We start from the raw sequence: 26,071 nt of genomic DNA, 5'->3' as shown, positions 1-26,071 counted from the left end.
AGGCTGCCTTCCCCATGCTGCTGTCTTCGAAGCCTCCTGTCTCTCTCTGGGTCCTCCCTGACCTGAACTGATTCTCTATCTGGGGCCTTGCCCAGCCTGCCTCCTTGTCCCTGTCCCCCACTGTCTCTGTTCACCTTTCTCTTTACTGGCCTCTGTCCCTGGTCCTTGTCTCTCTCTCTCTCTCTCTCTCTCTCTCTCTCTCTCTCTCTCTCTCTCTCTCTCTTCCTCTGTGCCTCTGGTGCTTGCTAGAGAACCCCCCCTCTTCTCTCCTTCTCTCTCTTGTGTGGTCTCTGCTGGTGTCTGCAACCAGAACAAATCTCCCCCAGCCAACACCCCCGAACAAGGAGGCCAAAGCAGTTAATGGGAAACATGTGATTCTGCCTTGCGCCTGGAGCACGGTGAAGGGAGCCTTAGTCCCAGCCCAGCCCTGCTCCCCCTTGCCACATTCCCCCACCACACAGCCTGCCGCCCCAGCCTGAATGGGCACGGTTGCATGTTCCCTTGTTATTTATTGGGAGGATGGCACTTACAAACTGGGAACTATCAGGATATAGGGCTCTGAGGGCAGCTGCTCCTCAGTTCTCTTGAGCCCCCAGAGACTGGCAGACCCCATGCAGGTTGGTCCCTCACCCACCCACTGTATGTAGAGGAGGGCCAAGATTAGCTGAGCCATGGGGGTCAGTTAGTCACTGGGGTGGGGGGGTTCCAGGCCACCCAGATTCTCACCTTTTCCACCTCTCTGGGCCTCTGGGGAACTGTGGAGGTGGGGGTCTCCCTGAGGGCTTGGGAGCTGCCAGGCTGTGTTTCCATGCCCACTCAGCCACAGGGAAGGGGGGAACGGATCAGAGGGAGGCTCTGGCAGGTTGGAATTCTCCTTCTCTGCCTGTGGATAAATTGTCCCTAATCCAGGCTTGGGGAGTTGTCTGGCTCCTAGAGAGGGAGGGAGGGGGAAGAGGGAGAGAGAGACAGAGAGAGAGAGCACACGCAGGCACTCTGGAGATAAGGAGGGATGGAGGAGAGAAGGGCACATACGACCGCCAACACAGTGAGTGACACACACACAGCCTCACAAAGGCTGTCTCCATGTACTTGTGTACATGAGTTACACAAAGCTACCACACAAACACAGGCTCCATTGTGCTGACAGGCACATAGGCCCTCTCATACGTGTTGACACTGACACTCAGCTATACTGGCACAGACCTATAATGGGACAACACAAGGACCCTCCAACGCACATGCTATGCACAGACTCACAATGATAAGGTCATACAAATCCACACATGCAAAGACATACCCGCAAGCACATGCTGACCATGGCGAAACAAACCCACAGGGACACTGTGACCAGTCACGCCATCCACACCATGACCCTGAAAGCCACAGAAAGGAAAGGCAGAGGTAGGAGGTAGGCAATGCTGATCCACAGTGACACCAGCGCCTACAGTCACAGGCCTGGAGAATGGAAACCTGCAGGGACAGCAGGGCATCCACCCCCCCGCCCCCACCCTGCTGCCAAACTCGCATCCAGAGAGCTCTGAGGCAGGCAGGAGCTGGTCTGGCTCCTGACAGAGTGAGGTTCAGGGAGCCTCTACACACGCACACACGCACACGTGCACACTCCTAGCTGGGCACACCTGTCAGAGGCTCAGCAAATAGATACAGAGAGCTGAGCAGAGTAGAAATTTAGAAGGTGCACATATCCACAAGCATAACTGAAGACCCGTGATTCTGGCAAGACACAGAACATGGCCGGCCACTACTGATCAGACTCATGATCCCACACGTGCAGATTTTATTTATTTTTATGGTGCTGGGAGTGGAACCCAGGGTCTTATACTCCAGAAGTCCACTTCCTCTGAGCTCCACCTGAGCCCTCTCACAGGTACAGTCTTAATCGAACAGGTACCCTACCCTGACATACAGAGACACGTACTGGTAGGCAGGGTAGACCCAGCAACTCACCAATAGATGGGGCAGAGGCGCACACACATGCAACATTCCAGGCAAGCAGAATCTATGAGGTTTGGTTCTCAACCACCCCTCCTCCCACCTTCCACACCCTGACCCTACCCGGGCCTCAGTGCAGACAGCAGAAGGCCAGCCACTGAGTAGGAAATGGGGGAAGTAGTGGGGAAGGCCATGGTTAGTAAAGAAAACAAGCCAGGTGGTGGTAGCAGCACAGGCCTCTAATCCCAGCTCTCGGGAAGCAGAGGCAGGAAGATCTTGAGGCCAGCCCAGTCTACTGAGTGAGTTCCAGGACAGCCAGGGCTACACAGAGAAACCCTGTCTGGAGAAACCAAAAAGAAGACGAAAACAAGAGCTATATAACCAGTCACTGCTGGAGATGGGCATCCCTGGCACTCAGAGCAGCTACTTGCACCTACAGTCACTACCCTCCCACCCCCCAAACCCACCCCCCCTACACAGAGCTTTCCCGCTTTTCACTGGATGTGACTCCCTGATTTTAGGGATGAGACAATGGAGACTCAAAGGATACAGGATAAGGGAGTTGAGCCAAGTCCAAGTTGCCCCCATTCTCTCCTGTGTGCAGTTCGTGCACACACCTGAGTATCTAGACGTGCAAAAAACACCGCTTCCCAGCAGGAACCTTTTGGTTGCAAGAGACAGGGACTCAGGGCTAGAGATGGCTCAGAGGTTGGGAGCACTTGTTGCTCTTGCCAAGGACCTGGGTTCCATTTACAGCACCTATAGAATGGCTTACCGTCTGTAACTCCAATTCCATGGGGAGCTGACGCCCTCTCTCCGACCTGTGGGCACCAGGCATGCAAAACAGGTGCAATACAATAATCAAATCTTTTTAAAGTAACTTGTTGTTGTTACTATTGTTATTATTTTTTATTTCATGTACATTGGCAGTTTGCCTGCATGTATGTCTGTGTGAAAGTGTCAGACCCCCAGGACAGGAGTTACAGATAGTTGTGAGCTGCCATGTGGGTGCTAGGAATTGAACTCAGGTCGCGGGGAGGAGCAGCCAGTGTTCTTAACCACTCCGGCCCCAACAATTAAATATTTAAAGAATTAGTTGATAGGGGAAGGTGGGTGGGACCGAGTTTTGCAGGGGGGAAAGTCAGGGCTGGACTGGCATCTGTGTAGTGTGTCCTGGCCCGCCCTGCGTCCACGCTTACCTTCGGTGTGCTGTGTTTTCGTCCACAGATGGGAGCTTGCCTGCTTGTGTACTCACCGGCCTGGACCCCAGAGCCAGCCCAGCTGAGTGCGTGCAGAAGCTCCCAGGTGAGGGGCGCAGCTCCGGCCCCTGCAGAGACCACCCTGGAGAAGCTGATGCTGGTGAAGACAGACCGTTCCTGCTGAGCCAGGCCTCTGCAGAGCCTGCTCAGGTAACTGAGAAAGTTGGGCCAGTGTAACAGAGATCTCCTCTCAGCTTAGGCACAAAAAAAGAGAGACCCTTTAAGTTAAGAAACCTTAGTCTAGCTTCCTCGAACTCCCCACTACCCAGAAAGGGGAATGGAGGCTGGTGGATACACTGAGTCCCTTAGACTCTTGCCTCCTAGCCTGAGGACTCTTCCCTCTGCCTTGATGACCTGAGAGAACTGGGAGGAGAGATGGGTTGTGCCGGAGACCAGGATTCAGGGCAGAGGTGGTAGGCAGAGAGCCTGCTGTGTGCTGCCGGCCCCTCAGGACACCTCTCCACTGGCTTCAATGGAAGCACAGAGCTGGGAGGCCGAGGTGAGGTCCTGGGAGGTCTGGTAGTCCAGCAGCCGGCTAGGCGGCGGGGCCGCGGTAGAACCCATCTTTCTCATAGCCCAGGTTAGCCCACCCAGGCTCCCAGCAGAGGCCAGGTGGGGCTGCCCTGCCCTGTAGAGGCAACTCCCTGAACTGACACATGAAGCCTCAGGCTCCAGGAAGCTCCTTAGAGTTTAGCCTGCTGGGAACCCCACCCAACTTCCAAAGGAGCATTCCTGAGGTCTGTGTGGGGGTTGGGCCTCCAGGGATGGAAGGGTGGGGAGGCAGGGCTGTGGGAGGCTGTGGATGTATGTGCTGGGACTGGGTCTCTGTGCAGGCAGGTGTGTAAGGCTCTCTGTCCTTAGCGCGCGGCACTGGGTATGGGAGAGTTACGTAAGTGGCCGAGGCTGGGGTGAGAGCTAAGCACTTCACAAGTGTCTGCTGGGCCGCACATGTGGGTAGACTGTGCCCGGCCAGGGTCCTGTCAGGTGTGGATCGACTGGGCTGTTTCTACCACACAGGGTGCCGCTGGACCAAGACTCCATTACCCTTGAGTGGGTTTGGTGTGCGCTCAGGGTTCTTGGTGCAAGGTGCGGTGCCATGTGCACATGGCTCCCTCTGTGCTTTGGAGGTGGGCTGGGCAAGACTTGGGCTGAGCTGGGCTCAGCCGTGCCCAGCCTTGTGGCCAAATTGCTGAAGTCACTTCCTTTCCAACAGTGACTCTCCAGGGGGAGGAGTTCTTCCGACCTGGTCGGCAGCGAGGGGCGGGGCAGAGCTGGCTCTCTCTGGGGAGGGACATGGGCGGGGGCGGGAGAGAGGTGGGAGGAGGTGCTAGTGGTGCTGGAGGAGGGTGTCCTCTGGGAGACAGAAGGAAAGACAAGGACAGGAGTCTGGAAGGGCCAAGGGCAGGAGGGGATGGGGGTGGAGTGGGGCGGGAAGCAGTCCCTGGGTGACCTCGGAGGGAGGAAGGGAGGGCTGCCAATGGGGTGACCCTCGGGTCCAGTGAGAGCTGGCAGTGGCGCCTACACACCTGGCACCCAGGGCAAGGGGCTGGCAGGGGCGGTTCAGGAACAGACCTGCTTGCCAGGTGCCCCACTCTGGACAGGAAGAGGGTGGGCGGGGGCTGCACAAAGGAGCTCTGTGTGGCAGGGGATAGGGTGGGGTGGGGGATGCAGTGCTGCACTGTTCTGGGGTGGGGGGAGCTGGTGGCCCCGGGGGCGGGGCAGGACCAGCTCCCCTTGGGGCATCAGTGGCTCCAAGGGGACACCTAGTGGTCAGGGAAGGTAGTGCATCTCGATGACAGATGGAAGCTGGGGGCAAGATAGGTTAGAACTGATAAGATAGGGGAGGCAGGCTAGGCTGAATCTATGGATGGTGAAGCAGTTTGGTTTAGAGGACCCCAACAAAGCTGAATGTGCAGCAAAACTGAATGGCATAGCTGTGTGTCCTTAAGGGCATGGCTAAGCCTCTCTGTGCTCACATTAGTACAAAATAAGTGACTGGTTCCTTGTTTCGTTAGGATCTGGGTCTGGAATCAAATCTGCTTCCTAGAAGATCTACAGGTTGGGTGGGCACTAGGGGCTAAAAGGAAGGGAAGACCAAGAGAACGATACCAAGTTCCTCAGAGAGACGGGGCTGGCTGATCCTGGGAGGTAATGGCCTTAGTGGAGGTCCTGAATAGGCCTTCAGAACAGAAGCACTTCCCTCTGCTAGGAGGCCTGGGACATCCCTGGGCCTTCAGGCTGGCTGAGGGAAATGGGAGGAGGAGTGCATGCATGCTGGAGAGAGGGTCATGAGGCCGGAAGTGAGAGCTGGGGCTGGCAGCTTGGCTCCCCTGGGGAGGTTAAGGGTGGGTGAGGGGGGAGGAGGGCTGGGGAAGGGGTGGGGTGGTCACAGCCACAGCGGGAGAGGGTGGGGCTGGGGATCAAGGATGTGGGCTGGCGCTTCCCGGCACTGTGCGCGCTGCAGGTTGGGGCCCCCTCCTAGCCAGCTGGTGTCCCTGTGGGCAAGCTCAGACACTGACCCAGGAACAGACAGGCAGACAGAGGACCCTTTTGACTTTTCATTCACAGACTTGGGCTAGATGGTACCTTTGAGAAGAGGCCAAGAGAATGGCTGCCTGTTGGGGTGTGGTGGGGAAGGGAGCCAACCGCTTCCCTCAGATCCTGAAGGCTGCAAAAGAGCAGTGGACAGTCAGGAGGATGTGGCCAAAGGTCTTCATGGGTGGGTGGAGCAGAAGCAACCACTGGAGAGGAGGTTTGTCTCTTCTGCCAAGATCACACCCTCAGGCCCCAAGTGGGAGGTCTCTAGAGCAGGAAGGCCTGGCCAGCCCCACCCACAGCAAGGGAGGAGTGGAGCTTCTGGTAGGTGCCTCCAAAAGCCAGGTCAAGCCGACTACTGGAGTGTGAGCTATGAGGCGGGGTCCTACTATGTAGCCCTGACTGTAGACCAGGCTGGGCTGGACCTCGGAGATCGGCCTGTTTCCCGGTTGCCTCCACACTCCGAAGGTGTTCTCACTAGGCAGGGTGGTACTTGCTCTTGCTGTCGGCGCTGGCAGAGGCAGGAGGATAGCTGCAGGTTTGAGGTCCGCTTGGTCTACGTGGTCATTTCTAGGCCAGCCACAGCTACGAGTAAAACCTTGTCTCCCAAAAAGAAGGGGTGGGGCTGGAAAAGCAGCCAGGCCGGTAGAGTATTTGCCTACCATGCACAAAGCCCTGGGTTCAGTCTCTGGCACTGCAAAACCTGGGTGTGGTGGTGTACCCTGAGAGCTCACTGGGGAGGTGTAGTCGGGAGGATGAGAATGCAGGGTTATCCTTGGCTGCACAGCTGCCCCTCAGGCCAGCACGGTGCACACGAGGGTTCCAGATTACATGGAGAGATCTCGTGGGGGGTGCATGTGTGCATACGAATGAGTGTGTGGGGAGAGACAGAAGAGAGAAAGAGGCAGTGCTGGCTGGAAGGGGTACAGGTCCACAAGAGGCACAGGAGAGAGCAGAGCCTTGAGTTAGCAGGTGCGAGGGAGCCACGGGGACGAGGTCTGGCAGAGTGGACGGAAATGAAGACCGACCTGGAGGAACAGCAGAAGGTTCCTTCATGTGCTGTTTGTGGCCTCAAGTGAGGTCTAACCTCTTCCCATTTCAGTCTCCTGTTCTATAGAGTGGAACTAGAGCACAGGGTACCTACTGGGGGCAGGGCAGATTAGAACGACAGCTTCCCAGATGTCCCTCAGATATGTGAGTCAGGTCCTCCTGGACTAGGGCCTGGGTATCTGGAGTGTTACACAGCTCCTTCGCTCCCCCGAGCTCAGGGTTGGGAAGCCAGCAGCTTAGATAATTTCGGTGTTCCTCCCAGCCTTAAATTAGACCATAGCTCTAGAAGGAGCCTCTCCAGAAGAGGCTAAAGGACTGTGGCAGGAGCTGAGAGTGGAAAGAGGCTTTGGCCTTCAGAGAATTAGGAACTCTGCCTCTGAACAGCTGCGTGGCTGCGGGCGTGTTTCACCAGGAAGGGTTCTGGGCCCCTTTGCTCTGTAGCTCCAGGATAAGAAGCCATGCATGCCTCCTGGGTTGCTGTGAAGACTCAGTGGGTCATGTGTGTAGACTGCAAAGTTCTGCACATGCCCTGTGGGCTGCATTCCTTCCCGGATGCCGAGAGGTGGGCCCTGGCAGTGCTCAGGACTGACTGTGGGTTGCATGTTGCTGCTTTCTGTAGGGGCCGCAGAGTGTCCTTTCCCACAGTGTGTGGGCCAGCTAGGCAAGATGGCAGCCTGTCCACAGGGCAAAAGCCCTCATGATACAGCTCTAGGTCAGGACCGAACACTGGGCAGTCATCAGCGGCTGCTCTCTGAGATCCTTCGGCAGCAGGAGCTCATGCAGCTCGCTAAGGTCCTACTTCCTGCTCAGCTCTGAGTCTTTAGGTTCCTTTGGGAGTCAGACATGCCCAGATCTGAGTTCCAGCTCTGTCCTGACCATCTCAGAGTCACTCCGTAAATATTTACGCAGCGTCCACAGCCCAGGCTCTGGGGTCGCAGGACACAGCAGTAAACAAGACAGATGTGATCCCTGCCCCTGAAGAGCCCACAGTCTCAAGGGAGACACACTAAATGGCCAGTCACACTGTAATTGATTACAGTTGTGATAAATACTATGAAGGTGACATAGATAGGGCTCCGAGAGGACAGGCTGTGCTGCAGACTCGGAAGTCAGGTGGCCCTTCAGAGACGCTGATGAAGGTTGAAGGGGCAAGAGAACGTCCCTTTCTACATTCCTGTCACTGGTAGAGCCAGACATGTGCCACACGCCTGTACCATCCCCCCCCCATGCCCTGTCTTGAAAAACGGGGCTGATAAGATGGCTCAGTGGGTAAAAAGTGTCAAACCTGACCCAAAGTTAAACAACTTGAATTTAGTCCTTGGGACCCACATGGTGGAAAGAGAGAATTGATATATGCAGGTTGTGTTCTGACCTGCACACATACACACGCAATTAAAATGTAATAAAATAATAGCCGAAGAGATAGCTTAGCAGTAAAGAGTACTGGCTGCTCTTGCAGAGGATCAGGTTCTATTCCCAGCACCCACATGGTGGCTCACAACCACGCATAACTCCAGTTCCTGGGGGTCCAATGCCACCTCTGACCTCTGTGGGCTCCCAGGGATGCACGTGGTGTATATACGTGTGTGCAGGCAAAACACTCCTCACGTACGATAAAAATAAGCGTAGAAAAACTATAATAAACAAACTCCCGAGGCAAACAACACGTGCCTTTTTGGACACTTGTGTGGAGTGTGAGCTGTCGCAGGTGTGGGGAGCTTCATTCAGCGGGGGACGGGGCAGATAGGCCTTCATGGTACTTGGAACCTTTCCTGGATGGTTTCTTTAAAAGCGGGCAGGATAATTGATTTGATTATGGCAGGGAGGTTAGATGAGATAATCCATTAACGTCCTTAGCCCAGTGTTGCCAGTAAAGTGTCCCCACAGTTCAGGCTTTTGTTGTCAGTTTGGTTGTGGCTCCTGGACCCCGGATCCCAGGTACTCTCTTCGCTTTTCTTTGCAGCTCTTAGCCCACTGATCATTAGGTCACTCGGGGTTATCTGTTCAGTGTTGGACTTCCCAGGCCTCCTGCAAAGTAGACGTTCCATAAGTAATGAACGTACGAATGAATGCATGTCTGAGCCTCCATTTTTTTTCATCTGCAAAATGGGGTCATTAATAGCCCCTACCTCGCAGGATCGGTATGAAGAATTAAATGAAGCAATGCCTGGACAGCTTCCAGCCCAGTGCCTGGCGTGCAGTAGGTGCTCACTAAACCTGAGCTGCGGTGGTCCTTTCCAGGCGCTGTCCACACCCCAAGGCCTGGGCTCAGGCCGAAGTTGCTCCACAACACCCCCAGCTGACAGCCAGCGACTGGCAGAGCCCCCAAGCACGGGGCCCCTCTGTTTACCAGGTCAGATGGGAGGGAGCCTTGATGGAGCTGGGGTGGTGTCTGGAAAGGGGCGGGGCTGTGTGCGGGTAGCAGGGGTGGAGTGTGGACCCTGCATCGTGTGGAGAACTCAGCTCTGCTCTTGTCTTGCTGCCCACAGAGATACCCAGTGTGACAGCCCAGGCGGCAGAGCCGAGGGTGAGTGCAGCTTGGGGACAGGGCTGAGAAGGGAAGGGTAGCAGGTCTTCCTGGTCTTCTGCTTCACTTTAATGTGGAGTGGTCATCTTGCCCTGATCCTAGGCCTCCCAAGATGGGGATCCTCGCCTCTCTGTAGCCTGTAAAAGGGGGTCATTTGCCCCTGTGCTGCTGGGGCCCCATGTGGAGTTCGCTGTGTGTACACGTGACGGAAGACCTGCAGGCAATTTGGGTTGGGCCCTGGGCTAGAACATAGAGGGAAATAAGACTGTAGAGAAAGGGCCAAGGGGCTAATTCAGATCCAGGAAACTGAAGATACAGATGCTCAGTGAAGAACCTCCTTCCCCTGCAGGTTCTGGTCCCGGCTTCTCGCACCCTCATGTCAGCCCCGGCCCCGCCCGGTGGCCCGAGGAGGACAAGGTCAGGATGCGTGTGAAGCCTCAGGGCCTGGTGGTGACGTCCAGTGCCGTGTGCAGCTCTCCTGACTACCTCCGAGAGCCCAAGTACTACCCCGGTGGCCCCCCCACCCCCCGGCCCTTGCTTCCCACCCGGCCCCCTGCCAGCCCACCTGACAAGGCCTTTTCCACTCATACCTTCTCTGAGAACCCACGCCCGCCCCCACGTCGGGACCCCAGCACCCGGCGTCCACCGGTCCTTGCCAAGGGAGACGACCTGCTGCCCCCTCGGGCAGCCCGGCCTGTCTCTCAGGCCCGCTGTCCCACACCGGCCCCAGACAACAGCTCCCTCCGCCACTGGGACAACGGGCGTGTGAACCTGCATCCGGTGGTGCGGCTGATTGACATCATGAAGGACCTGACACGCCTCTCCCAGGACCTGCAGCACAGTGGTGTGCATCTGGACTGCGGTGGGCTGCGGCTGAGCCGCCCACCTGCCCCACCACCCGGAGACCTGCAGTACAGCTTCTTCTCCTCGCCCAGCCTGGCCAACAGCATCCGGAGCCCCGAGGAGCGTGCCACCCCTCACGCCAAGTCAGAGCGGCCCAGCCACCCCCTCTATGAACCTGAGCCGGAGCCCAGGGATAGTCCTCAGCCTGGCCAAGGCCATGGTCCTGGAGCCACAGCCACGGCCACTGGTCTGCCCCCAGAGCCCGAGCCAGATGGGCCCGATTACTCTGAGCTGGCGGATGCTGATATCCTCAGTGAGCTGGCTTCCCTTACTTGTCCTGAGGCCCAGCTCCTGGAGGCTCAAGCCCTTGAGCCTCCATCACCACACCCTGAACCGCAGCTCCTGGACCCCCAACCCCGCTTCCTAGACCCGCAGGCCCTGGAGCCTCTAGGGGAAGGTTTGGAGCTCCCGCCCTTGCAGCCCCTTGCTGACCCTCTGGGGCTGCCGAGCCTGACTCTGCAGGCCCTCGATACCTTACCTGACTCCTTGGAATCCCAGCTCCTTGACCCCCAGGCCCTCGACCCCCTGCCCAAGTTGCTGGATGTCCCCAGTCGACGTCTAGAGCCCCAGCCGTCCTTGGGGCACTGCCAACTTGCTGAGCCCTTACGCTTGGACTTGTGCTCATCCCACGGTCCCCCGGGGCCTGAGGGCCACCCCAAGTACGCCCTGAGGCGCACTGATAGGCCAAAGATCCTGTGTCGCAGGCGGAAAGCCGGAAGGGGGCGGAAGGCAGATTCGGGACCTGAGGGTCGCCTGCTTCCCCTGCCCATGCCTGCGGGGCTGGCAGCTGCCCTGGCTGAGCCCCCACCGCTGCCACCACCACCACCACCTCCTCCTGCTCTGTCAGGCCCAGGCCCACTTCCTGAGCTGGAGCCAGAATCTTCTCAGACCCCAATGGTCCCCACCCGCAAAGGCAAGTGCAGGGGCGTGCGGCGCATGGTGGTGAAAATGGCCAAGATCCCAGTGTCACTGGGGCGGAGGAACAAGACCACGTACAAAGTCTCCTCCTTGAGTAGCAGTCTGAGTGTGGAGGGCAAGGAGCTGGGCCTGCGGGTGTCGTCAGAGCCCACCCCGCTGCTGAAGATGAAGAACAATGGCCGCAACGTGGTGGTGGTCTTCCCTCCAGGTGAGCTGCCTATTATTCTCAAGCGTAAGCGTGGCCGACCTCCCAAGAACCTGCTGCTGGGTCCCGGCAAGCCCAAAGAGCCGGCGGTGGTAGCTGCTGAGGCTGCGACCGTGACAGCGGCCGCCATTGCCATGCCGGAGGTGAAGAAGCGGCGGCGGCGGAAACAGAAGCTGGCCTCTCCGCAGCCATCGTATGCGGCAGATGCCAATGACAGTAAGGCTGAGTACTCTGATGTCCTCGCCAAGCTGGCCTTTCTGAACCGCCAGAGCCAGTGTGCTGGGAGGTGCTCCCCACCCCGCTGCTGGACACCCAGTGAGCCTGAGTCCGTGCACCAGGCCCCAGACACCCAGAGCATCTCCCAATTCCTGCACCGCGTGCAGGGCTTCCGGAGGCGTGGAGGCAAAACCGGAGGCTTCGGAGGCAGGGGCGGAGGCCACGCAGCCAAAGCAGCCCGCTGTTCCTTTAGTGACTTCTTTGAGGGCATTGGCAAGAAAAAGAAGGTGGTGGCGGTGGCGGCTACTGGGGTTGTGGGTCCGGGTCTCACCGAGTTGGGTCACCCACGAAAAAGGGGCCGAGGAGAGATAGATGCTGTGACTGGGAAACCCAAGCGCAAGAGGCGGTCCCGAAAGAACGGGACTCTGTTCCCGGAGCAGGTGCCCAGTGGCCCAGGCTTTGGGGAGGCAGGTGCTGAGTGGGCTGGGGACAAGGGTGGTGGCTGGGCCCCTCACCATGGACACCCAGGGGCCCAGGCTGGCCGAAACTGTGGGTTCCAGGGGGCCGAGGGCAGGGCTTTCGCCTCCACTGGGCTGGAGAGTGGGGCTTCAGGCCGCGGCAGCTACTATGCGGGGGCACCCTCGGGCCAGACGGAACTCAGCCAGGAGCGCCAAAACCTCTTCACTGGCTATTTTCGCTCCCTGCTTGACTCGGATGACTCCTCTGACCTTTTGGACTTTGCCCTCTCAGCCTCTCGCCCAGAATCCAGGAAGGCATCGGGCACCTATGCAGGGCCTCCCTCCAATGCGCTGCCTGCTCAGCGGGGGCTTGCCACCTTCCCGAGCCGGGGAGCCAAGGCTAGCCCAGTGGCAGTGGGCAGCGGTGGAGCTGGAGCAGACCCCTCCTTCCAGCCTGTCCTGCCTTCCCGTCAGAGCTTTCCCCCAGGACGGGCAACAAGCTACGGGATAACCCCAGCCACGTCCGACTGCCGGGCCACTGAGACCTTCCCAAAGCTGGCCCCCCCTCCTTCCGCTGTGGCCCGCTCGCCGACAACCCACCCGCCTGCCAGCACCTACCCACCTCAGTACGGTGGCTACGGGGCAGGACAGAGTGTGTTTGCCCCAGCGAAGCCCTTTTCAGGCCAGGACTGTGCCAATAGCAAGGACTGCAGCTTTGCCTATGGAAGTGGCAACAGCCTTCCCGCCTCGCCCAGCAGCGCCCACAGTGCTGGCTACGCCCCACCACCTACTGGGGGTCCCTGCCTACCGCCCAGCAAGGCTTCCTTCTTCAACAGCTCCGAGGGGGGCCCCTTCTCTGGGTCAGCTCCCACACCCTTGCGCTGTGACAGTCGAGCTAGTACTGTCTCACCCGGTGGCTACATGGTACCCAAGGGCACCACAGCTTCTGCGGCCTCTGCGGCCTCCTCCTCTTCCTCCTCTTTTCAGCCCTCACCTGAGAACTGTCGGCAGTTTGTGGGGGCTTCTCAGTGGCCTTTCCGGCAGGGGTATGGAGGCCTGGACTGGGCCTCAGAGGCCTTCAGTCAGCTCTACAATCCCAACTTTGACTGCCACGTGAGCGAGCCCAACGTGATCTTGGACATCTCGAACTACACGCCGCAGAAAGTGAAGCAGCAGACCGCCGTGGCCGAGACCTTCTCCGAGTCGTCCTCCGACAGCACCCAGTTCAGTCAGCCTGTCGGGGGTGGCGGCGGTTTCAGGCGTGCCAATAGCGAGGCCTCGAGCAGCGAGGGCCAGTCGAGCCTGTCCAGCCTGGAGAAGCTCATGATGGACTGGAACGAAGCGTCGTCTGCTCCCGGCTACAACTGGAACCAGAGTGTCCTCTTTCAGAGTAGCTCCAAGCCCGGCCGCGGACGACGGAAGAAGGTGGACCTATTTGAGGCCTCCCATCTGGGCTTTTCCACCTCGGCCTCGGCCACTGCCTCTGGCTACCCATCCAAACGGAGCACCGGGCCCCGGCAGCCTCGGGGTGGCCGGGGTAGCGGAGCCTGCTCGGCCAAGAAAGAGCGAGGTGGTACAGCGGCCAAAGCCAAGTTCATCCCCAAGCCACAGCCAGTTAATCCGCTGTTCCAGGACAGCCCAGACCTTGGCCTGGACTACTATAGTGGGGACAGTAGCATGTCACCACTGCCTTCCCAGTCAAGAGCGTTTGGTGTGGGAGAACGAGATCCCTGTGACTTCATGGGACCCTACTCCATGAATCCGTCTACACCTTCTGACGGCACTTTTGGCCAAGGCTTCCACTGTGACTCTCCCAGCCTGGGTGCCCCTGAGCTCGACAGCAAGCATTTCCCACCACTGGCCCACCCACCCACAGTGTTTGATGCTGGCCTGCAGAAGGCATACTCGCCCACCTGTTCGCCCACACTTGGCTTCAAGGAAGAGCTGCGGCCACCACCTACAAAGCTGACTGCCTGTGAGCCCCTCAAGCATAGTCTTCAGGGGGCTAGCCTGAGCCATGCAGCTGCAGCCCAGGCCCACCTGAGCTGCCGGGACCTGCCCCTGGGCCAGCCTCACTACGATTCCCCTAGTTGCAAGGGTTCGTCCTATTGGTACCCGCCAGGCTCAGCCGCCCGTAGCCCACCCTATGAAGGCAAGGTGGGTTCAGGGCTGCTGGCTGACTTCCTGGGCAGGACGGAGGCTGTCTGCCTCAGCGCCCCTCACCTGGCTAGCCCCCCAGCCACGCCCAAGGCCGACAAGGAGCCACTAGAGATGGCCCGGCCGCCGGGTCCACCGCGTGGCCCTGCTGCAGCCACTGCTGGCTATGGCTGCCCTCTCCTTAGTGACTTAACCCTGTCCCCTGTGCCGAGGGACTCGCTGCTGCCCCTGCAGGACACTGCCTACAGGTATCCAGGCTTTATGCCACAGGCACATCCTGGCCTGGGCGGGGGCCCTAAGAGTGGCTTCCTGGGGCCCATGGCGGAACCTCACCCTGAGGACACATTCACCGTCACCTCCCTGTAGTACCAACTGAAGTGCCGACTGGACCACGAGGTTTTGTTCCTGGGTAAGTGTGGGGGGGGGTGTGTGTGTGCAGAGGACAGGAGCCTGAAGGGTGGTAGGGAGGTGAGGATGCTTAGCCATTGGTTAGAGGGAGAGCTGTAAGTGTGAGAAAGGGGGTCTGGTGTGGGGTGGTAGTCCCCCTCGCTCTTGTAAGATTTAAGGATGCGTTTAGGGGTTCACCATCAGGAAGGAAGGAGATTGTGACTAGTCCTAAAAGGATGACGTGCTTGTGCAAGGGCCCAATAGAACCATCAGAAGTCCCGGTCATTGGGAGTGGTAGAACCTTTCACCTTGTTCTTGCTAGGCCTGGACAAGAAATACCACTCATCGCCTATGAGGGAAGACGTTTGCTTCACCCTCGGGTGAACAGAAGAGTGGGTTCGTCACCCACTCAGGGTTCTACAGGCTCCCTTGCCTTGGTCATGTGCTTGGCAAGAACTTTACAAAATGGTCCATAGGATTCTCTCTTGGGCTTTTGCCCTCAAAGGCTTTCTGAAATTTTTTTAATTGTAACAGGGTCTTACTGTGTAGCCCTGGCTGTCCTCACTTGCCTGCCTTTGCCCCCTGAGTGCGGGATTAATCAAAGGTGTGTGCCACCGACCTATCCGGAGCCCCCTCAGTGCTTTCTAAAAACACCTGGCCTGATGGTGGTTCCGTGTGGTCAGGCCTATGTGGAGCAAAGATCCAGATGTGAAAACCATTGCCGTCTCAGCCCCAGGAAACTGCAGCCAATGGATCTGTCTAGTTAGAGAAACCAGTCCTTTTCCTGAAGCCAAGTGCTTCTCCGGAGTTCAGTCAAATATTCTGAGACGTTTTGCCATTATTTCTTTCAGATATAATACCTTCATGGCTGAAGCCTGCTTTAGTATTTTTCAGGAAAATAGAAGGCCAAAACTGAGCCAGGAGGTGGAGGCAGAGGCGGGCAGATCTCTTGAGTTCAGAGTCAGCCTGGTCAACGGAGTGAGTTCCAGCATGGCCAAAGCTACACAGAGAAACCAAATTCTGCCTTGAAAAACCTAAAAAGAAAAGTTAAAAAAAAAAAAAAAGTTCCCAAATAACTGAGGAGAATAGTTGGGCTGAAGAACAGTCTGTTTCAGAACTCAGCCACCGCTAGACTCACTCTGGGCAAGGGATCGCTCAGAGAATGGGCCCAATGTGACCGTTGGCAGTGGAATAACTGAGAGCTTGACTAAAAGCTTCAGTCATCAGTCCCGTGGCCCCAAAGCCTCCTGCGTGTTTAGCTTCCTGATGGGCTAGCCTGTCGTCCCTGCTCTGGAGAGGCCATTTAAGGCCAGGGTGACTCAGGGTCCTGAAGTAAAATCAGTGGAAACTTATGACCCCTACTTTGCCAGACCCCAGCTGCCCTGGTGCCTGAGGGTGGCAAAGAGCCATTCATGCGAGCCAGGAGGCCCTGGGGGACACCAGTCCCTATTTGGCCACTAGTTTGCTACATGCCTTTACGCTTTTGCCTTTCCTGGCCTCTGTTTCCCCATCTGTTTGAGAAAATTGACTTTGATCATATCTTAGGTTCTAACATATCTGCATGGCAGAGACAATGGCTCTTTTTTTTTTTTTTTTTTTTTTTTTTTGCTGAGGGGGAATGTTTTTTCTCCCTAATAAAGCCAGGCCAAGATCAAAATGGCCTTGCATTCCCCATGCATCTGTCTTCCTGCAAGCAGCAGATCTGAAGCAGGCCAGGGGGAGAAGCTGCTTAGGGTTTAAATGTCAAACTCTTGATCCTTCTCACCGGAGGGGAGATGTCTCATGGATAATCCAGAAATGTGAAATAATCCCAAAACCGTTCCTCCCAGACTCTGGGATGGAAAATGAATGGGCGTGGGGGCTGGGTGTTTGGGCAGGTCACAGCTCAGCACAGTGCATTAATGGAACCGCCCAGCTAGGCCTGAATGCAGGAGGAGCTGGGATGCCATCCAGCCCCACATTCTAGCCTGTTCCCCACCCAGCACTGGCAGTTAGCAGCCCTGTCCTCACAGGGACACATGTGGTCCCCGGGACATCTGTGCAGCCTCCCCACAGATCAGGCATGGAAGCACCACAGAGAAGGCGCTTGATCCTCAGAGGGCCTCCAGTTCAGAGGAAAGACAGTCAATGCGGAGTGGCGCAGAGCACCTGGTGGCTAGAGATGTGGGAAAGGAGGGGACAAGGCCAGCCAGGTGGTTGTGAGAGCCTGCAACAGGATGCCCAAACCTTACAACTGCTGCCAGCAAGATACAGGGGCTAGACGGTAGATGGCAAGGAGCATTCTGGGCCGAGGGAACAGCAAGCAGTGTGTACCGTCTCGAGGCAGGGAGGGATTTGGCTCTGAAGAAGTCTTGGATGAGAAGGCAGGGAAGCTAAGCAAGGGCTGGGCAGGCAGAGCCAGGTCCTGAAAGACACTGCAAGGAATTTGAACCATTCCAAGATGTGCAGGGAGCCATTGAAGACGATTTTGGTGGAACCGGGCAAGTGTTGGAAAGAAGGAAAGCAGACCAGCCAGCAGCGCTGGGGGCTTGCGCTAAGGTGCTCTGGGGTAGTCCCTCTTCCTTAGTTAGAATAACGCACAAGCGCCTCCGTGTCGGGCAATCATCTGGGGCCAAGGACTAGTTAAAATCATGGCGAGAGTGAGAGGTTGGAGGATACAGAGACGAGAGAGGCAGGGAATAAAATTAATAGAGTCTCGTTGTGAACAGAAGGCTTAGGCAGTGAAGACGACATGCTCGCTCACCAACAGGTAGTGAGAGGCTTTGATGGGTATTGGAGAGGCAGCAGTTCAGCTCAGCTGCTCGTCTTGAGCCCCCTCGGAGCTCATTCCATGGCAGGTTCTGGGGAGACAAAGCAGACATGGCTCCTTTGGGGAGCTCAGCATTTACTCCAGGAAGTTAGATGCTCCAGGCACAGAGAGCACCTGAAAAACACCTGGTAGGAGATGGCAGGAGCCCAGAGGCAGGGAGAAGCCAAGATTACACACCGGGCGCTGGGCGTTGTGCTCCGAAGTCATCCCGATGCACACGTATGTTGTCTTTCTGTGTGACGCGACCCCAGGAATCTGTAGTCTGCAAAACACGGAGCCATCCCTGCCCTTCACGGCTTGCCTCACGGCTGCTCTTCACCCACATCCCTGGCTGCCCATCTACAAGATGCTGGGTCTCCTTAGGTGAATCCTGTGCCTCTCTGGTGGCAGTGAGGGCCTGAGCTGTGTTTTGTTTTAGGGGATCAGGGATTGTTTTGTGACACAAGGCCTTGCTATGTTGTAGCCCTGGCTAACCTGGAACTCCCTCACTGTGTAGATCATGTCGACTTGAAACTTGCGTCCTCCTGCCTCAGCCTGCCGGGTGCTGGGGTTATGGGCATGTACCATTGTGTCCAGAAGGTTGAAATTCGTTTTAAATGAATTTTGTGGGTTTGTGGTAAAAATTTGCCCTTGAGCTTGAAGAAGAGGCAAGATTGTGGGGCTGGAAGGACACTGCAGGCCTTGGGAACTAAGGGCGAAGGCAAGTTCTATCCCAGAGAGAGCTGGGAGATGAAAGGTCAGAGGAGACAGTAGGGAATGTGTGTCCTGGCTTTGCTGAGTGCTGTAGCTGATAGGACAGTTAGGGGTGGGCCAAAGGAAGGCTCCATCTTCTCAGTCCCCTAAATGAAAAGCAGAGCCAGACAGACCAGCTCCCTATTGTGACCCTTGAACCAAAGATCAGCCACAGCAGCCCCCAGGAATAGAGGTGAGAAGGTGGAGAGGGCCAGATCTATTCAGGAATCTCTAATCCTTTTCCCCTCCCTACTAGCTCTTGGCTCTAGAACTGAGGCCAAGAGAAATGTCACAGGTCCTCCCAGGTTACACCAGCTGGGGCCTGACCGGAACAGGAGGCAGTTTCCAAGGCCACCATCCAGCCGGGGTCAGCAGGCATGCCCAGGCCTGGGCCAGGCCCGGCTGCTCTGGGCTTTGTCTCTCTGAGTCTTGAGTCCTTAAGAGGTCACTTGATCTTGCTTCTGGCTCTGAGCGAGAGGCCTCATGTCAGGGCTCAGCCAGCCCTGCCCTGCTTCCTCCAGGTCTTCTCCCTCTTCTGAGGTCATCCTCCAGTTCTACTGCTTGCCTTCCCTGTAGCCATATTTAGGCCAGGCCTTCTTGTTCAGGGCCCCCGCTTCTTGGAAATACCATCTCTCTATGAACATGCCTTCTGCTGCTGCTCCTCTCCCTGCACCCCACGTCCCTGGTAAAAGCAGACCTCTAAAACTGGCAGGCAGTGGCTCAGAGTGCACGCCTGTGGTTACACACGGGCCCCTGTGCGCAGCTTGGTCCCACCCCTTACCGGCTAGGTGATCTGGTGACTCACAGGACTCTGACTCACATTCTCTCTATCTCTTGTAAGAATTAAGGGGATTGACATGTAAAGCCCTTAGCCCCATCCTGGCCCACAGGAAATCACCTAGTCAGTAGCTGGTGGATGGGTGGATGAATACGTTCCCACAGTCTGAATTCTGGGTCCCCAGTTCAAGTAGTGTGAGTCACACATTTCCAACCCCTGTCCCTGACCATGGCTTGACCAAAGATAGCCCTCCTGCATCTGTCATCTGCTGCCCTTCTACAAGGGCCTTGTATTTCCTGGTGTGGGCCCGGAGCGTTGGGAAGCCTTGCTATTTCTCCTGGGGCTGGAGATGTAGCTGAGTGTTAGGGTGCTTGCCTATTATACACACATCAGACCCTGGATTCTGCCCCCCAGTCCTGGGGAAGTGGAGGATAGGCCAATCAGTGTTCTCTCTTTCTCCCTCTCCTTCTCTTTCCTTCCCCGCGTCTCTCTCAGTTTTTGGTTTTTTGAGGCAGGGTTTCTCAGTGTAGCCTTGGCTGTCCTGGACTCACTTCATAGACCAGGCTAGCCTTAAACTCACAGCAGTCCACCTGCCTCTGCCTCCCTGAGTGCTGGGATTAAAGGCGTGTGCCACCAGGCCCGGCTGATCATAGTGTTCTTATGTTAGACACTGGACCAAGTCCTCCTTGGGAGAGGAAGGGACATAAGGATCAGGTAAAGCCCGACTCCAAAGAACCTTCAAAAATCACCTGGGTCAGCTAGAACCCTGTCCACACAATTCCCACAGTCTTCTCCCCAACCGCACAGCATCTGAAAGCCTCCCTTATAACTTTATAGTGTGTTACAGTTTTCCCTGGGTAGCTCTGTCTGCTTCGTCACTGTCATGGCTGCCATGTGCCATGGTTGCCTGTGCTGGGGGCTGGGGAAGTAGACGAAGTCTGCGTCCAGTCCGCATGAACTAGCAGCCCACTCTGCACTGGCCAGTACCCATACCCTAGACACCGCCGACCACAAGCCTAATGGGTCTGTTTCAAACCCCTCTATGGATTCCCTCTCTAGGGAGGGGCCGCAGCTCCTGCAGCGGGAGGGAAGATCCTCCATGCCAGCCCTTCTGAGCTACAGGAGGAGGGCAGACAGCAGGGACTTCCTTGAGGCTGGAAATGGATCCTAACAAATTAGAGATTTCAGCAGCTAGAGCCCTACTCAGCCACCTGGGTCTCTGGCCCACCCCCACCCCAGCCCGCTCTGCCCGTGGTGGCCGCCAAAGTGCTTGTTGTTCAGCATTTTTAGATGCGCAGTGTCTGGAGCCCCTAAAATATTTATTGGATGAATTGATTAAAGCACATCTGCTCTTGCAACTCCATGCTTCACACCTTTTGATTGCATCCTTCCTCTCCAGCCTTCTTGTCTACAGAACACAAGCCTGACTGCCTAGCATGGTGCAGGGGATATTTGGGCTTCTGTCCTGGCATCCACCTCTTTTCCAGCCCCACCTCACATACGTTACAACCTTTCCCTACCAGGCAGAGTCAGGAAACTAATAGAGAGGCCTTTGCAGAATGTGCCCTTGTTTTTGCTATGCCCTGGCCTATTGCCCTCTTCTGCCCACTGTGCTCTCCCACCTGTCACTGCCAGTCTTTCACTCAGGCATCACCTCCTCCAAGAAGTGTTCCATGATCCTTCCCAGGCACAACTAATCTCCAGCTCTTTATGCATCCTTGATAGCCCTTTCCGGGAATGTCCCCAGCATGCCATGAGCTTATTTAGACTAGTCACTCATCTCTGCATTGTCACCCCCACTCCAGTGTCTCATCATTTTGGGGTTATTTCAAGGGTGTGTGTGTGTACATCAAGGTGTCAGAGGATAACTTTTGGGAGTCCTTTCTCTCCTTTGACTATGTGGGTTCTGGGGATCAAACTCAGGTCACCCAGCTTAGCAGTAAACCCTTTTCCTCACGTAAGTCGTCTTTCTAGTGTGTGTTTGTGAGTCTATCTGTCTGTCTGTGTTTGTCTGAGTCAAGAACAAGTAATCGACTGGAAGAGCTAAGAGAGGAAAAGCCAGCCGAGCATGGTCTCCTGAGTGCTGGTCTCTAACACCAGCACTCTGGAGGCAGAGAGCATGTGGAGTTCCAGACCAGCCAAGGCTACAATAGAGAGACCCTGTCTCGAAAAAAGAAAGGGAGGGGTAAAAGTTCAGTGCCCAGATCTCCCCGAAGTAATCCTAAACGCGGTACTTTAGAGGGGTATGTCAGGGAACCTGTTAACTCTCCAGACAAGGTGGCTTTCCGAGGGCAGCCTCCAAGTAGAACTCCTCCCAGGAGTCCCAGAAACGCTGAAAAATCAGAGTGACTATTGGGAGATCGCTCAACTCCATTGTCCTTGCCTTCAGCATCCGCTTCAGTTGCATGTTCACGTGTCCGTGATGCCTGTCCTTACATAGGACATTCCCAACATGGAGGGACACGTGCACACAGGTGTATAAACGTGTACAGGTGTGGGTGTGGGGATGAGGACTTGCTTGCTCAGGACAAGATGGAAGGGGAGGTGGGAGGCCTGGTCGCAGCACAGTGGTGGGTGTCTGCGGGTAAGGAGCCTGTCCAGTTCCACCGGCAAGTGTTGTAGGTCCCTCGTCCAGCAGCAAAAGGGAGGCTCGCCAAGCCATAGGTCAGGGCACAGATTCTGAAAAGTTGAGGGGCACCACGCCCCTGACCTCTTTGGTCCCAGCTGGGAACCTCTTGTGACCCTTCGCTGAACCCCTAGTGGTATTTCTCCTTGTCAGGTATAGTTAAACCCCACAGAAATTCCTTGCATGTTGAATTACCTCATTGGCCCGATAACCTGAAAATGCCAGAGAAGTAGCTCTGTCTTCAGGCAACTGGTCTGCCCTGGTGTCTGGAACACATAAAGATCTCTTTCCTTACCTGTTCACACCCTTTGCTTTGAAGGAAGAGAAGTGAAGCCCAGAGAGGGAAGGACCTCTCTCTTCCGGGCCTGCCATTGAAGTCCTCTTCTGGAGGCATAGACCAGGGGAGTGGAGGTCAAGGCAAACAGGCTGTAGGAGGAAGTGGGTGTGGTGCATGGCTGCTTAAAGGGAGAGTATGCGCTCCACTTACAGGGAGAATGGCTCTCTGGGCAGCCTGAGCATTGCCCAGACAAAGACCACTGAAGCTGCTAGAGCGTGAGGGCGCAGTAAATGGGACGCAGAGGTTCCTCGTGGAGGCACTAAGAGGTTAAGTCTTAGAAGCGGTTGGCGCCCCGGGGCCAGGTGCATACTGGAATTGGGGGTTCAGAGGTCTGGGAGAGCAGAGTGGAGAATGGCAAGAGCACCGGTCGCTATGGCAACAAGGCATCCTAGAGGTGTGTGAGAGCTGAGCTGGACACCCTGACATGCTGACCAGCCGTAGATCAGTCAGGGTGAGCTGTCATTAAGTCCGCACGCATGCGCCATCCCAGCATGCTGAGCTCTGAACTCAGCAGTGAGTTTTCCTCAGCAGCCTTCCTTCCCAGACTGCACCGAGTGTTCCTCCTCTCCCTGAGCCCCACAGGACTTTTGCTTGGCATGGCCATCTACCTACAGATCACATGATTAGGACCTGTCTGCTTTGCTCTCCTCCACTCCGGCAGGCTTTTAGGGTGGATCCAGGCCTATTCTGTTCTCTGCCTTGTTCCTATTCCCTCAGCTGGGCTGACTGGCACCTTAGTATTTGGTTCAGTTTTCTAGAGTTGAGCCTAGCTAGGTCTGTGTTCTACTCACCATAGCATTCTCCTTTCACCAAGAACAAACTCCCCCACCCACCCACCAAAGCCTTTGATTCTTCACCATCCTCCCCCAGATTCTGCCTGGGCCCCTGGCTGGCCAAGTGCTAGAAGCTGAGCGGGCAGTGGGAGGGAAGGTAAGATGCTCTGGGCAGCCTAGCTGAGGGTGAGAAAGCCTCCTGCTGCCTGGTCGCAGGCACCATGGGAAGGTTCTGGCAGGAACCGCCTGCTGGGCTGAGATCACCATGGAGACCTGGCTTGCAGAGGGTCACTGGCAGTGGCTAAGGGCTGGTGGGGGTGGGAGTGGAGGGGACTTACACGGGATTTGTGCTCTGGGCCCTTGGAGGAGCAGGCAAAGCTGGGGTTCATCACTGTCAGTGTGCCAAATGGTTTGCAGCAGCCCCCACCCCCCTCCGGTAGTTACCTAGAAGATTCTTCCTCTTGGCAACTGTCCTTCAACTGCAGTGAAGCCAGCTTCTGGATCGAGGCCCTCAGTGCTGGCTGAACCTGGCGCCCCCACATGTCATAGCCCTTCCCCTTCGTCTCTGCTATTGGCCGTGCTTGTCGCCCTAACCGCAGAAAGCTGACATTCACCCCTGCAGCTCCCCTGCTCCCAAGGGCGAGCCGCCCTCCTGCTCACTACCCCAATCATGCTACATCTGTCACCTTTGAGACGCGTTGGCTCGTCTTCCCCCAGTACCCCTTCCCATGGTACAGCTCTGGTGCCGTCGTCCTCAGCCCTGGCCCTCCCTGTGCTTCCCTCTGCCTAGCCTAGTCCAACTAAGATGGGGTGCTCCCCCTTCCCTGCAGGAACCCACCTGGTGTCCCTGGCCCTGTGGGGTGGGGGGAAGGTCCTGGCTAGTCCAACCAGAGGACAAAAGTCATCCCTGGGGCTGATTGCCCAGCAGACAGCAGCTGAGGCTGAGCGGAATGCCAATGTGGCCCTGTTGGAGAGGAAAGCTAAGAAAGGACAAGGGAGAGGCTTTCTGTCGCTGCCTGGCTCCTGCGGCTGTGGGGGAGGACAGGTGGCATGCAGAGGAGGCTGAGGAGGCAGTTTAGCACCCCAGCCTTGCTCCTGATTCTGGAGGAAATAGTCTCTCACTTGGGGGTGGGAAGCCAGAGTCCCAGACCTCTGAGAGACAGGCAGTCTAAGGGCCCAGGGTTCTAGGAATGACCCAAGCCAGCCCTGTCATGGCTATCTTGTCCTTTACAGCAGCAGAGCTGTAGATCTGGGCGGGGGGTTGGGCCGTGCTGGTGGTCTGGATAGAGAAGATAAGTTTCACACACGTGATTAGAACTGTCTTTTGAAAGGAGGTACTTTCGTGGTTGTGGGGACTAGGGAGTTTCCGAGCTTCAGGGAGGCTGTGTCTCCACCAACACAGATGGCATTGTGTCAGATGATTTCTTTATTCCTTCATTCACCTCATCTCTCCTAGGAGCAGAATGGGTGAGGGGTCCTGGGAAGAGGGTGGATTTAAAATAAATAGCGGGGATTCACACCTGTGTGGGGCTCTGCCGAGTGAGGCTCTGTCCTTGGCACTCTTTCCAATCTTGGAGGTTCTAGGCATTCCCCAACAAGCTCATTATTAACATTTGGAAACTGAGGCTTGGAGATCCCTATCAGGCACCAGGAAAACAATAAATGTGATAGTTATTTTAAATGTATTTCACATTTGTGTTCAATCTTTCTCTGATTTAAACCACTGGATCCAGCGACAAAACTTAGAAAAATAGGATGTCCTGTTTTCTGTCTCGGCTTCATAAATACTAGGATGGCAGGCTACAAGCAAACCATGTTGGGACTCAAATCCAGGGCTTTGTACATGTTAGGCTAGCGCTGTACTAGGTGAACTATTTCCCCAGCCCCGGTTGGTGGTTTGACAAAGTCTGGCTGCCCCTCAGGCTAACGATGAACTCAAGATTTTCCTGTCTTAGTCTCTTAAGCGTTGGCATTCTAGGTGTGGGCCACACTGTCCGGCTTTTTAGTATCCCCTTCTTGCTAATGAGTAAAGTAAGCCTGGGCGCTGTGGTGGCACCTTAAAGTCCCAGGACCTGGGAGGCAAGTGGGTCTCTAGGCTCAAGGCCAGCCAGGGTTCTGTGCTGAGGCCCTGTCTCACAACAGCAAAACTCACACAGCTTTTAAATGGTGGTGTGTGGACTTAGCTAGCTCCAACTCCAGAGTCTAGACTCTCGGTAAACCCAACTTTAGGACCCTGACACCCCATGCAACCTGTCATTCTTTTTTTTTTTTTTGGTAGGGGGGAGGGGTGTCTCTTGTTTTTCAAGACAGGGTTTCTCTGTGTAGCTCAGGCTGTCCTGACTGGCCTTGAACTCCAGAGAGCCACCAGCTTTTCGAAGTCTTTCAGCTCTTGGAATGATCTTGGGCATTTACAGATGGACAGATGGTGAGGCTGCACCTCTGACTGCAGTTCTCCAGAGTGAAGGAGAGCAAAGCTAGCCTCAGTATACATCGAGTTTGGGGCTAACCTGGACTACATGAGACTAAACGAAAGCAACCAAATTAGGAAACTGAGCTTGGAAAACACAGAACAGGCCCCAAATCCCTTAGTGGCCTGTCTGGAGAAGGCACGATGTTAGCTTCTCCAGAATTTTAGTAGGAACCGAGCCAGGCCTCTAAAGCTGCTCCCCCTCCCCCCCTGGAATTCAGTGTCTCTCTGCTGTTGACTTCTGCTTCTTCTCTTGTGTTTCTTTGCAGCTTTCAGAAAAACCAATGCCAAGACCCCTCCCAGCGTCCACATCGTCCTCTGGCAGGAGCACCTGCCCCTCTGCCTCCCACGTGCCCCTTTGCACTCCCTGCAGCCTCATGTCCCACCCCCCACCCCTCCCTGTCCATCTCCTCCACGCAGAAGCCGAAGGTGAGCCCTTTCTGCACAAAACCAGCAATTGTAAATACTTTTTAAAATGTATAAAACTTAAAAACAAAACACAGTTTTAGAAAAAGACAAAAAAAAGAGAGAGAGAGAGAGAGAGAGAGAGCGTGTGCAAGAGGTTGCAAGCGGGGGTTTCGAGGTGTCCAGAGCCCCTGCAAGTGTGCACTGAGAAATTTATCTACAGGTCGTTTGACAAAAATGAACAATATCCTATTTATTGTATATACTGTTTTATTATAAATTGTGGATTGTATATTGCATTCTGTAAACCTGCTGTGGTCCCGTGGTGTGCAAATTCGCATGGTGGGGGGAGGGAGAACCTCTTTTGGGAGCTTTCTTTTTTTCCTTTTTTTTTTTTTCACTCTTTTGGGTTTTCTCTTCTGTTGTTGTTGTTTTCTGTTGGCAGGACACACCCAAAGATCCAAGTTTGTATTAAAAAGAAATGAAAAAAGCAAAAAAAAAAAACAAAAAAAAACAAAAAAAAAAAAAAACAAAAAAACAACAAAAAAAAGAACACCTTGTGTCTTGTAAAACAGGGTA

At 55.7% G+C, this 26,071-nt stretch overlaps 1 protein-coding gene and 1 long non-coding RNA gene across 3 annotated transcripts; one reads left to right on the top strand and one right to left on the bottom strand.

The window, feature by feature from the left end:
• Nucleotides 1-9,047: 9,047 nt before the first annotated feature.
• Nucleotides 9,048-25,800, top strand: Ahdc1 (AT-hook DNA binding motif containing 1). The gene is made up of 4 exons (XM_021643930.2): nt 9,048-9,147; nt 9,284-9,321; nt 9,671-14,587; nt 25,357-25,800. Exon 3 carries the CDS (start codon nt 9,745-9,747, stop codon nt 14,542-14,544), a length of 4,800 nt encoding a protein of 1,599 aa, XP_021499605.1. The 5' UTR covers nt 9,048-9,147; nt 9,284-9,321; nt 9,671-9,744; the 3' UTR covers nt 14,545-14,587; nt 25,357-25,800.
• On the bottom strand, nt 17,246-21,926 carry LOC132652982 (uncharacterized). 2 transcript variants are annotated; one of them, XR_009590573.1, is made up of 3 exons: nt 21,806-21,926; nt 17,552-17,636; nt 17,246-17,405 (listed from the first exon to the last, which is right to left on the bottom strand). It is a non-coding gene; the product is annotated as an uncharacterized LOC132652982 (long non-coding RNA). The 2 variants fall into 2 exon arrangements; XR_009590574.1 differs by having other exon boundaries at nt 17,246-17,636.
• Nucleotides 25,801-26,071: the final 271 nt, after the last annotated feature.

Source organism: Meriones unguiculatus, chromosome 3 (genome assembly GCF_030254825.1).
Source record: "Meriones unguiculatus strain TT.TT164.6M chromosome 3, Bangor_MerUng_6.1, whole genome shotgun sequence".
Classification (NCBI taxonomy): Eukaryota; Metazoa; Chordata; class Mammalia; order Rodentia; family Muridae; genus Meriones; species Meriones unguiculatus.
Note: the sequence above shows the minus strand (reverse complement) of the source record. Positions and strands in the feature narration are given on the sequence as shown.